A 13396-nucleotide genomic window follows, 5' to 3' on the forward strand; every position below is an offset into this window, starting at 1 on the left:
TATATCCTTAGCCATTTCTACAACGTTTCCAATCAACCTTTTTGACAACCTGTGTGAACGTAATGTTTCTATATTCAGTTCAACATTCTCTGAAAGTTTCAATTTTGTACCTTTGGTCACTTCTGAGATGTTATAAATACGCCATTTTGACAACCAGGATGCATATACTGTCTATAGATTCATCTCTATATCCCCGAATATACCATAAAAGTTTCAATTTAATACCCTTTGCAATCCCAGAGGTAGTATGTATATGCCCTCATGACAAGCCCACGTTGATTCAGATTCAGCGTTTTTGGCATTTATTGATTTAATTACTAGCAGTTATAATTACCACTGTCCTGTGTTGAAGGAGCCAAAGCGTAAGCATTTGCCCAGAAAACCATGGATGACACGGGGACTTCTCGTTTCTGTTAACAACCGCAAAACTCTTTATAAACAATATTTAAATGATCCGTCTGAAGAGAATTTTCAACAGTTTAAAGAATATTGAAATAAGTTAAACCAGCTGAAAAGAAATGCAAAGGAAATATATTTTCAAAAGAGTTTTAAAAATGCAAATGGGAACCCCAGGAAAATCTGGCAAATAATTAATTCGGTCATTGATCCAAATAAATCAGAAAAAATACATCATATAAAAGAACTAGTAAGTGAAAAAGAATCAATAAAATCACCGGAAGAAATTTCAAGTCTTCTTGGTTCATTTTTTGTAATTGTGGGACAAAAAATAAAAGATAAACTGTCGAATGCAAAATCAAAAAGAAAACTAATGACACAGGTAACACCTCCAAAACTAAAGAAACAAGAGACAATGGCAGAAATGCAAAAATTTCCGTCTGTTACATGTGATGAAGTAAAAAAATGCATTTGTGAAATTAAAGGGACAAGGTCAAAGGGCCTAGATGGACTTTCTTTGCAACTAATACGAAAAGTACAAACAGCAATCATTGAGCCTCTTACGGTCCTTATAAACAGAAGCCTTGACGAAGACATTTTCCCTACCAAACTAAAAGAATCCAAATTAATTCCACTTTTTAAAGGAGGAGATCCAACAGTAATTGATAACTATCGACCAATTAGCTTACTTCCAATTTTTTCGAAAATATATGAAAAGCTTGCTGCAAAAAGACTATATGAATACTTTGAAGCTAATAAAATTCTTTCTGATAAACAATATGGATTTCGGAAAAACAGATCCACTGAACTCGCAATTACGGATCTTATAATGAATATAAAATCGGCGCAAGATGGATGGTTTATATTCTCTGGCGATTTTTCTAGATTTAACAAAAGCTTTTGATTGCGTTGATTTTGACATCCAATCTTGAAACATTAGAAGGATATGGGATAAAGTCGACAGTTCTTGAATGGATTCGGTCATATTTAACAAATAGACGTTGTAAAATACTTGCTAATGGTATCTTATCAGATTCATTCGATGTAACTTGTGGGGCGCCCCAGGGATCAGTCCTTGGACCATTACTTTTTTTAATTTATGTGAATGAACTTTCGGCTGATATCCCCTTTGCATATATAATAAATTTTGCGGACGACACAGTACTATTTCTAACACATAAAAACCGTGAGCAACTAATTACATACGCTGAAGTTTGCCTCCAGGCAGCAACCGAATTCTTTGAAGAGCGGTTGCTTTCCCTTAATACAAAAAGACGAAGTATATCATTTTTAAACATGGAAATGACCCAGCTTACGATAGCAAGATAAATACGGCAGACCACGAAAAAAGTGAAAGAGTTGACCACATTAAATATTTAGGTATAATAATTGATGAAAAGCTGGATTGGGCAATCAACGTTAAATTTCTTTGTATGAAGCTGTCAAGAGCTGTTGGTATTCTCCATAGACTGAAATTTATTTTTCCCCATAAAATATTACTGATCCTATATTTTAGTCTATTCCACTCATATCTTTTATATGGAATAAGCATTTGGGCTTCAAATTATAAGTCAGAATGGAAGCAAGTTCAAATTCTTCAGAATAAAGCTATACGTGCAATTTGCAAGCTTGAGCCTCGTCAGAGTGTGAAGGCGTTTTTGATAAGACTTAAGATATTAAATGTGGCTCGACTTCGAGAAAAAAAGATTGCCGAAACTTTATATAAAGTAAGCACAAATACCGCACCTGAGTCGTTTATGTCAGTTATTCGAAGGAATGATGAAATTCACCAACATGATACTCGGCATGCATCGCAACTAGTTACAGAAACGAGACGTCTCACGTCATCTGGTTTTTCAATTAGATTTACCGGACCGAAAATATGGAATTATTTGCCAAATACTTTGAGAAATGATGATAGCCTACCAATCAAACCAGTTCAAAAGTAAGATTAAAAGCTTCTTAATGGAAAACATCGAATTAGATCCCAATTTCTTTTACCGATAGTTCTCTATGTTTTGTTTTATTAATTTACGTTTGTTTTCTTTTCTTTTCCCTTCTTCTTCTTTTCTCTTCTTACCTTATAATTCTATTCTTGATGATTGAATGAATACTGTCACCCGTTACGGGCAGTGCTCTCTTAGGGTGTAGTTAGTTTATAGTGTGTGATTTGTTTTTTTTTTTGTTAATAAGCGAATTGAATTGAAAAAAATTGAATTGACAACCTGGATGTACATAGTGTTGTTTGATTTAGTTCAAACTCTGACCCTGGATAATCTCTGAAAGTTTTTATTTAATACCCTTAGCTGTTTCATAGTATATTGCAGATACGGTCTTTTGACAGCGTGGATGCACGGAGTGTCTTTTGGTTTAGTTAAACATTCCTTGAAAGTTTAAACCTAATACCCTAAGCCGCTCCTAGGGTATTGCAGATACGCCCTTTCGACAACTTGGATACAATCCGTTTCTTTTGATTTATTTCAATGTCCTGAAGTTTTCAAATGACTACCCTTAGCCAAAAGACCACCTTTAGCCCTAAGCCAGGGATGGAAGATTTGAGAATATCCATTTCAAATCTAAAACCTGCGTCCCAACTGCTTCTTGAATGTAGGAATATTCATGCTGTTTTGATATATTCCTGTCCTGCAGCCAATAAACGATATAGGCTAATTAACATTCTTTTTTGTTCAGTGCTTATAGCCTTTAACACTTTATAGTGTGCCCCTCTGCATTACTTAGTTTGGTCTTAACCCTTATTAAATAAAAAAAAAACAAGTTTTTTTTAAATGAAAGTTAGGAGCAATATTAAAACTTAAAACGAACAGGAATTACTCTGTATATGAAAGGGGTTTTTCCTCCTCAGCGCCTCGCTCTGTACGCTAAAGTTTGACTCTTTCTCTTAACTATATTTTTAAAACAGTAAGAAACTTTAGCGTAAAGAGCGGGGCGTTGAGGAGGAAAAGCCCCTTTCATATACGGGGTAATTTCTGTTCGTTTTAAGTTTTAATGTTGCTCCTTACTTTCATTTAAAAAACTTGTTTTTTTATTTAATTTCTGGACGTTTTTGAACTAATGCATGTCTTGATCTTGGCTCTCCGCACATAAATAATTAAAACGAAATTTGCATATTAATTAATTGCAATTAATCGGAAGATTTTGAAAAAAAAGGAGCGAGGGAGGAGGCCTATTTGCCCTAAAGTTTTTGATTACTTAAAAAAGCAACTAGAACTTTTAATTTTTTACTAACGTTTTCATTGGTAAAAAATATACGTAACTTACGATTAACTTACGTAACGAACTTCTATATTCGTATGTTTTTATTGCGTATATGAGGGGGTTCAACCCTCGCCGATACCTCGCTCTTTACACTAAAGCTAAGATTTTGTTCCAATTCCCTAAGAATGACCTCTGAATCACAAAGGCCGTAGAATAAATAGTTGAAATTACTAAAAATACTTTAGCGTAAAGAGTGAGGTATAACGAGGAGGTAAACCCCTCATATGCGTAATAATTTTTGTTCGTTTTAAGTTTTAATGCTGCTCATTAATTTCAGTAGAAAAAACTTTTCAAATTTATTTTGCATTGTTTTTTCAAATAATGCTAGAAAATCCTGCGCCCCCTTCATTGAAATTTTTCTTCCCCCATGAGAAGTGTCTCCATGAAAATATCCTCCCACATACCCCCCCCCTCAATTCTCCCCCTAAACCAAAATAATCCCCCTGAAAACGTCTGGACACTTCCCAGTAACCATTACTATATGTAGACACAGGTCAAAGTTTGTAACTTGTAGCCCCTCCCACGGGAACTGCGGGGGAGTAAGTCGTCCCTAAAGACATAGTTATTAGGTTTTTTGGCTATGGTGGATAAAATGGCTATCCCAGAATTTTGATCCAGTGACTTTTGGGAAAAAATGAGCGTGGGAGGGGGCCTAGGTGCCCTCCATTTTTTTTTGGTCACTTGAAAATTGCTCTAGAACTTTTAATTTCCATTAGAATGAGCCCTCTCGCGAAATTCTAGGACCACTCAGTCGATACGATCACCCCTGGGAAAAAAGAAAGAAACAAACAAACAAATAAACACGCATCCGTGATCTGCCTTCTGGCAAAAAATACAAAATTCCACATTTTTGTAGATAGGAGCTTGAAACTTCTACAATATGGTTCTCTGATACGCTTAATCTGATGCTGTGATTTTCGTTAAGATTGCATGACTTTTATGGGGTGTTTCTCCCTATTTTCTAAAATGAGGCAAATTTTGAGGCAAATGCTCGTAACTTTTGATGGGTATAACTGATCTCGATGAAACTTATATATTTAAAATCAGCATTAAATGCGATTCTTTTGATGTAACTATTGGTATCAAAATTCCATTTTTTTTAGAGTTTCGGTTACTATTGAGCCGGGTCGCTCCTTACTACAGTTCGTTACCACGAACTGTTTGATTGGCTTTGTAGATGAGTAATTATAAAAATATACAATATCATTTTTTGATCAATCTGCTGATCAATCTGCTCACTGCACTGTTTAAAACCTCCAGATGTGCAAGTGCACTATTAGAAAGGTTGTTGAAAACAGAATTTCTTTTGTATATTTTAAGACTCCAGATATGGTAGCATGAGCAGACATGGTAAAAAAGAAAATGACAGAAGCTAATAATCAACACAAAGAAGTGTGGCGGATAGCATTTATTTTTATATGATCATACAAATTTCAACTGTTATTCTGGGCTTTCCATCTTTTGTAATGCAACCGATTAAAAAGCTGTGTAAATAAGCGATAAATTAATTCTAGAATATAATTCCCTTAGTATGTACAAGTTCAGAATAAAAAAAACCCAATAATTTCTAATAAGTGTAGTAAATAATGTATAAACATTTGCGTAACTTTTTTTGCCTATTAAAGGTTATTGCCTTAATTTTTAATCATTTAAAGTTTGGGCCCATAAATTAGAAGTAGAAGGGGAAAAAACCTATCCTCTCCATCCCCTAAAAGTTAGAAAGCATAATTGGGCTGGAAAGTATACATTTTCGAATAAATGATCCAATGTTATTCGTAGTTTGTGTGTTCTGTCTCTTGTAATGCGACCCATTAAACATCTGTATATACAAGCCATGAATCAATGCTAGATTTTTTTTTAAGATGTACAAACCAAACCTAAAAAAAGCATTGCTAAAGTCTTTAGAGGGATTTATAGTCTTAAGAGGGATTTAAAGTCTTTAGAGGCATTTAAAGTCTTTAGAGGGCAAAATTGACGAAATTCTTTACTATATAATTGGAAGTTTCGGAAATTGCATGTTTTATTTTAATTTTCCCTCAATTTTCAAAACCCAACATTTTGACATTTCAACTTTAAGGTTTCCAAGAATTCTCCTTCTTCCAGTTATATGAGCTCAAATTCCACCAAAATTTGACTATAATTCTTTACTACATCATGTATTTACTATATATTTGATGACTTTTTAATTATTTACTGTGACTGTAATTTACTTCTGTTAGTCTTATTTTGGTATTAACTCAATTTTTTCTTTAAGGCTTACCTTTAATTCTAGGTAATAACCTTTTCACCATGTGATGGGTTTTCTAAAGTATTTACCATGGGTTAGAAACTAATGTCTAAATCTATATGTTAATTTTAACATAGAATTATTTTTTATGCCTATCAAAGTTTTTTGCTTATTTTTGAACTTATTTTAGGTGCAGGACATGCAGTAGATTTGGTAAAAGCAGAAGCTACAAGTCAATGCCAAGAGGGCTTACTTATAGATGTAAGTAAAAAGGGTAGTTCAATTAAGTTCCTTAATCTTAATTAATTCTTAAAACCATGAAGTTTCCCTAAAAAGTTTTTTTTCATTAATTAAACCAATAATTGTTCTAACCTTTTCAAATTGATCTCACTGTATCCCGGGGACTCTTAGGGATCCTAAGGATACAGATCTTATCACAAGCCAGAACATCCTTTTTTGTGTTATATTTACTTTCTAGTTGATAACTTTGCCAATATTTTTAATATCCTATAAAATTTGTGTCTTCTAAAAAATTCCAAGTATTCTAAATATGTAATATCTAAGTATTTCTATTAAATATATCTAGTAAGTATTTCCAGTAAGTACATCTAAGTGTTTGACATTGCTGCGCAAACAATCTGACTGAAATATTGCTTGTGACTTTTGTTCTGTAAGCAGCTACGGATTTAAGAATACGTCCACTCATCTTAAGGGAAACCTCCTCCAAAAGTGGTCCAAGAAGCCTATCTCAAGAGTCAGGCCATTACTCGTTGGAGCTTACTTGTGGTGAATTTTAGCTGTTTTAATTTTTACTTCTTGTATCTCCAATCCAGTTGATATCTCTGAGTCAAGCTGGAAAGGTATGTTCAAAAGCTATGTGAATTAGAAGATTACTTCACAATCTGGCAACACTGAGCATAGAGTGATGGTCAGGGAGACCAACGAAAAGCTATTACTTGCGGCTGATTAAAAGTATGGAAGAGCTGATTCAAGGACCCTTCAGCTTATTTGCTGTAAATTTAGTGTGAGCCACTCACAAGTTTTTCACGTGCTATGGTATGAAGTATAAAGAAAATTCCCTTTTGAAGTGGTGATATGGCACCACGCACAAAGTGTCGAATTTACCTAATCATGCTGCTCTCTGTTCTTCTTTATGGGTATGAAATTTGATCTCTAACAGGAACGGAATTGATTAGCTTCAAAGTATTCCATCACAAGTTCTAACAATATATACTAAATATTTGCCTTTCAGTAAGAATCTCAAACAAGACTTCGAAAATTTTGATCGGTCATGATCGATCAAATCGATGAAAATTCTGAGCAACCCGGCTCAATAGTAAACGAAACTCCAAAAACCGAAATTTTGATACTAATAGATACATCAAAAGAATTGGATTTTTATGCTGAATTTAAATATATAAGTTTCATCAAATTTAGTCTTTCTCATCAAAAGTTACGAGCCTGAGAAAATTTTCCTTGTTTTGAAAAGTAGGGGGAACACCCCCTAAAAGTCGTTGGATCCTAGGATCCTAAAATCACACCATCGCATCCAGCGTATCAGAGAACCCTACTGTAGAAGTTTCAAGCTCCTATCTAAAAAAATGTGGAACTTAGTATTTTTTGCCAGAAGACCGATTACGGGTGTGCGTGTTAATTTATTTGTTTGTTTTTTTGTTTTTCCCCAGGGGTAATCGTATCGACCAAGTGGTTCTAGAATGTCGCGAGAGGGCTCATCCTAAAGGAAATTAAAAGTTCTAGTGCCCTTTTTAAGTGACCAAAAAAATTGGAGTGCACCTATGCCCCCTCCTACGCTCATTTTTTCCCAAAGTCAACGGATCAATATTTTGAGAGAGCCAATTCGTTCAGCATAATCGAAAAACATGATAACTATGTCTTTGGCGCTAACTTACTCCCCACAGTCTCCGTTGGAGGGGCTGCAAGTTACAAACTTCGACCAGCGTTTACATACAGTAACGGTTATTTGGAAGTGTACAGGCCTTTTCAGGGGATTTTTTGGTTGGGGGGGGGGGTTGAGGGGAGGGGCTACGTTGGATGATCTTCCCTTGGAGGAATTTGTCATGGAAGAAGAGAAATTCCATGAAGGGGGCACAGGATTTTCTAGTATTATTAAAAAAAAACAATGAAAAAGTAAATATGATCAAGTTTTTTCCTCTGAAAGTAAGGACCAGCATTAAAACTTAAAACGAACAGAGATTATTACGCATATGGGGGGTTCATCTTGTCCTAAATACCTCGCTCTTTACGCTAAAGTATTTTTAGTAATTTCAACTATTTATTCTACAGCCTTTGTGATTCAGGGGTCAAAACTGGGAAAAAAAAAATTAAAGCTTTAGTGTAAAGAGCGAGGTATTAACGAGGGGGCAAACCCCCTCATATACATAATAAAAATATACGAATATAGAAGTTCGTTACGTAAGTTAATTTGTAAGTTACGTATATTTTTTACTGATAAAAACGTTTGTTAAAAAATAAAAATTCTAGTTGCCTCTTTAAGCAACCGAAAAATATGAGGGGAACTAGGCCTCCTCCCCCACCCTTTTTCTCAAAATCGTCTGATCAATACTAAGAGAAAGCCATTTAGCAAAAAAAAAAAATGATACCCAAATTTGGTTTTAATTATTTATTTGTGGAGAGCCAAAATCAAACATGCATTAGTTCAAAAACGTTCAGAAATTAAATAAAAAAAAACAAGTTATTTTAACTGAAAGTAAGGAGCGACATTAAAACTTGAAACGAACAGAAATTATTCTGTGTTTGAAAGGGGTTGTTCCCTCCTCAACGTCCCGCTCTTTACGCTAAAGTTATTTACTGTTCTATAAAGTAGTACTGAGAGAAAGAGTCAAACTTTAGCGCAAAGAGCGGGAGGCTGAGGAGGGAACAGCCCCTTTTATACACGGAGTAATTTCTGTTCGTTTTAAGTTTTAATGTCGCTCCTTACTTTCAGTTAAAAATAAAACTTGTTTTTTTTTATTAAATAGAAAAAAAACAAGTTTTTTTAAATGAAAGTAAGGAGCAACATTAAAACTTAAAACGAACAGAAATTACTCCATATATGACAGGATCTTTTCCTCCTCAACGTCCCGCTCTTTACGCTAAAGCTTGACTCTTTCTCTTAACTCTACTTTTTAAAACAGTAAGAAACTTTAGCGTAAAGAGCGGGGCGTTGAGGAGGAAAAGCCCCTGTCATATACGGAGTAATTTCTGTTCGTTATAAGTTTTAATGTTGCTCCTTACTTTCATTTAAAAAAACTTGTTTTTTCCATTTAATTTCTGGACGTTTTTGAATTAATGCATGTTTAGATCTTGGCTCTCCGCACATAAATAATTAAAACAAAATTTGCATATTAATTAATTGCAATTATCGGAAGACTTTGAGAAAAAAGGATTGAAGGAGGAGGCCAAGTCCCCCTCCAATTTTTTGATTACTTAAAAAGGCAATTAAAACTTATAATTTTTTACAAACGTTTTCATTGGTAAAAATTATACGTAACTTACGAATTAACTTACGTAACGAACTTCTATATTCGTATGTTTTTATTGCGTATATGAGGGGGCTCAACCGTCGTCGATACCTGGCTCTTTACACTAAAGCTTAAATATCCCATTTAAGCTATAGTGACTTTGAGCTTTAAGCTTTAGAACTTAAATCACACTCTGAATCACAAAGGCCGTAGAATAAATAATTGAAATTACTTAAAATACTTTAGCGTAAAGAGTGAGGTATAACGAGGAGGTGCGTAATAATTTTTGTTCGTTTTAAGTTTTAATGCTGCTCTTTACTTTCAGTAGAAAAAAACTTTTTATATTTATTTTTTCATTGTTTTTTCAAATAATGCTAGAAAATCCCGCGCCCCCTTCATTGAAATTTCTCTTCCCCCATGAAAACTTCCTCAATGGAAATATCCTCCCACGTACCCCCCTCCTCAACTCTCCCTGTTGAGCCAAAAAAATCCCCCTGAAAACGTCTGTACACTTCGCAGTAACCATTACTATATGTAAACACAGGTCAAAGTTTGTAACTTGCAGCCCCTCCCACGGGGACTGCGGGGGAGTAAGTCGTCCCTAAAGACATAGTTATTAGGTTTTTCGACTATGGTGAATAAAATGGCTATCTCAGAATTTTGATCCGGTGACTTTTGGGAAAAAATGAGTGTGGGAGGGGACGTAGGTGCCCTCCAATTTTTTTGGTCACTTAAAAAGGGCACTAGAACTTTTCATTTCCGTTAGAATGAGCCCTCTCGCGACATTCTAGGACCACTCAGTCGATACGATCACCCCTGGGAAAAAAAAAAAAAAAAAAAAAAAAATAAAATAAACACGCATCCGTGATCTGTCTTCAGGCAAAAAATGCGAAATTCCACATTTTTGTAGATAGGAGCTTGAAACTTCCGCAATAAAGTTCTCTGATACGCTGAATCTGATGGTGTGATTTTCGTTAAGATTGTATGACTTTTAGGGGGTGTTTCCCCCTATTTTTTAAAATGAGGCAAATTTTCTCAGGCTCTTAACTTTCGATGGGTATAACTGATCTTGATGAAACTTATATATTTAAAATCAGCATTAAAATGCGATTCTTTTGATGTAACTATTGGTATCAAAATTCCATTTTTTAGAGTTTGGTTACTATTGAGCCGGGTTGTTCCTTACTACAGTTCATTACCGTTCGTTACCGTTACTGTTGGTACAGTTCGTTACCACGAACTGTTTGATTTAATAAACTTAAGAAACTGGTTTGATTACATCTGGTAACTTGCCTGCTGATCTCAGGAAACGAATGATACTTTATGAATGACACTTTTATTAACTAGAAAACTCTCATAACATCAAACTGCCGAACTTGTTGCTTTCTGCCAGGTAGCCTACATTCTATGAAAAAAAAAAAAAAAAAAAACATAAGTACATCATAAAAACATACAGCGATGAGCCCAACTGGCCTGTCAAATAAAAATGAAACAACCAAACTGATACATTAACAATACACATGACACATTAATATGATATATTACAATTTTCATTTATTTATGATTTCGACGAATGATGGCACCAAGCTCTTTCTGTATCGCTCAATTCTTGCATTAATAGGATTCAGAACCGGGATTTGTTGTGCTTTTGATCGAGGGAAATGGGGCTTTGATGGGTAATAAGGGGCTTGGAGTATGCATTGAAAGCGTGGATTACGACGCAGATTATTCCCAAGATTAGTGCAAAGAGTAACACGTCGGGCTGCCGAAGTAGGGAGGTGGAATTCCTTGAGAAGGAGAATGTAAGTTACTTTGCCCTGACCATAAATAATTCTCACGGCTCTCTTCTGGATGATTTCTACCCTATCGGACTGATCCACCGTAAGGCCAAAATGCCACAAGGGGCAAGCATACTCAAGAAGTGGACGGATAAAAGATATGTAAAGCCGGAGGATATGTGCTTTCGGACATGCAAATTTAGCAAATAGCTTAAGGAGAGACAGAGATGCACTAGCCTGTTTAGAGCAAAATGTGGGCCTCCCATTTTAAATCGCTAGTCAGTGTCGCTCCTAAGAGTTTATTTTTTGTTGTGGTTATTTCATTAGGTAGTGGTCTTGTAAATGATGGCTTTGATTTACGAAACCTAAGGGTCATAATATTATATTTATGGAAATTGACTTCCATTTTCGACTGGATTGCTTCCCTTGCAGCGTCTTCGAGAATTGCCATTGCACTGCTCTTAATATTTTTTCTGCGCTTTTCGAGCAATTAAATGTCATTCACAAACTTCCATCGATCAGCTGATTCATTACCAAGATTGTGAATTATTACTAAAAATAGTAAAGGATCTAAAAGCGTACCCTGCGGAACTCCGCACGAAATAGGGAGTGAATCAGAATAAACATTTTTGTACTTTAAAAACTTGACTCCCATCAGACAGAAACGATGCAATAATATTGACTAGAAAATGAGGTACTTTAAATTCGTTCAGCAATTTTTCAACTAAAATGTGATCGAACAGTTCGTGGTACCGAACTTTAAGTAAGGAGCGACCCGACTCAATAGTAACCGAAACTCTAAAAGACGGAACTTCGATACCAATAGACACATTAAAAGAATTGGATTTTTATGCTGATTTTAAATATATAAGTTTTATCAAGTTTAGTCCTACCCATCAAAAGTTACGAGCCTCAGAAAATGTGCTTATTTTCCAAAAAAGAGGGGAGCAACCCCTAAAAGGCATAGAATCTTAATGAACATCACACCATTAGATTCAGCATATCAGAGAATTTTATTTTAGAGGTTTCAAGCTCCTACCTGCACAAATGTGGGATTTTGTACTTTTTGCCAGAATATCACGGATGGGTGTTAATTTGTTTTTTTGTTTGTTTTTTCCCCAGGAATGATCGTATCAACCCAGTAGTCCTAGAATTCCGCGAGAGGGCTCATTCGAGCGGAATTTAAAAGTTCTAGTGCCCTTTTTAAGTGACCAATAAATTAGAGGGCAACTAGGTCCCCTCCCACGCTCATTTTTCCCAAAGTCACCGGATCAAAATTTTGAGATAGCTATTTTGTTCAGCAGAGTCGAAATACCTAATAACTATGTGTTTAGAACGACTTAATCCCCCACAGTCTCCGAGGGAAGGGCTGCAAGTTATGAACTTTGCTCATTGTTTTCATATAGTCTAGTATTGGTTATTTGGAAGTATACAGAGGTTTTCAGGGGGGATTACAGCATAAGTGGAGATTCGTCCCCTCGTCAATCCCTCGCTCTTGACGCCAAAGTATTTTTAGTTATTTCAAAAGACCTATTTATTCTAAATAAACGGCCTTTGTGATTCAGGGGTCATTCTTAAAGAATTGGAATAAAATTCGAACTTTAGTGTAAAGAGCAAGGTATTGACGAGTGGGCAAACCCCCTCTTTACGCTTAAGCTCGAATTTTGTTAAATAATGGCCGATATAGGCAATATTTTGTTTGTGTTATTTTCCAGCCGATCTTAGCATTTAATTCTACCTTAAGCAGCTTCATAACTATGATTTTTATATGATAATAAACCAAAGACATTATATGTCTTCGGCTCTTGGTTGTTATTAAATAAAAAAAAAAAGTTTTTTTAATGAAAGTAAGGAGCGACATTAAAACTTAAAACGAACAGAAATTACTCCGTATATGAAAGGGGCTTTTCCTCCTCGACACCCCGCTCCTTACGCTAAAGTTTTTTATTGTTTTAAAAAGTAGAGGTGTGAGAAAGAATCAAACTTTAGCGCAAGGAGCGGGGTGTCGAGGAGGAAAAGCCCCTTTCATATACGGAGTAATTTCTGTTCGTTTTAAGTTTTAATGTCGCTCCTTACTTTCATTAAAAAAAACTTGTTTTTTTATTTAATTTCTGAAAGTTTTTGAATTAATGCATGTCTGATTTTGGCTCTCCGTACATAAATTACTAAAATGAAATTTGCATATTAATTCTTTTTTTGGCTAAATGGCTTTCTCTTAGTTTTGATCAGACGATTTT

At 35.0% G+C, this 13396-nt stretch overlaps 2 protein-coding genes across 2 annotated transcripts in view; one reads left to right on the plus strand and one right to left on the minus strand.

Annotated features, from left to right (window-relative positions):
* Window positions 1-13396, minus strand: part of LOC136032699 (girdin-like) — a 149073-nt gene that overhangs the window by 25416 nt on the left and 110261 nt on the right. The window lies entirely within an intron of this gene.
* The window catches only part of LOC136033359 (vitellogenin-like), a 71572-nt gene that overhangs the window by 11044 nt on the left and 47132 nt on the right, over window positions 1-13396 (plus strand). The window contains exon 2 of the mRNA XM_065714151.1: window positions 6090-6160. Coding sequence (XP_065570223.1) covers window positions 6090-6160 — 71 coding nt within the window. The remainder of the gene's footprint in view (window positions 1-6089; window positions 6161-13396) is intronic.

This window comes from Artemia franciscana, chromosome 11 (assembly GCF_032884065.1).
Source record: "Artemia franciscana chromosome 11, ASM3288406v1, whole genome shotgun sequence".
Classification (NCBI taxonomy): domain Eukaryota; kingdom Metazoa; phylum Arthropoda; class Branchiopoda; order Anostraca; family Artemiidae; genus Artemia; species Artemia franciscana.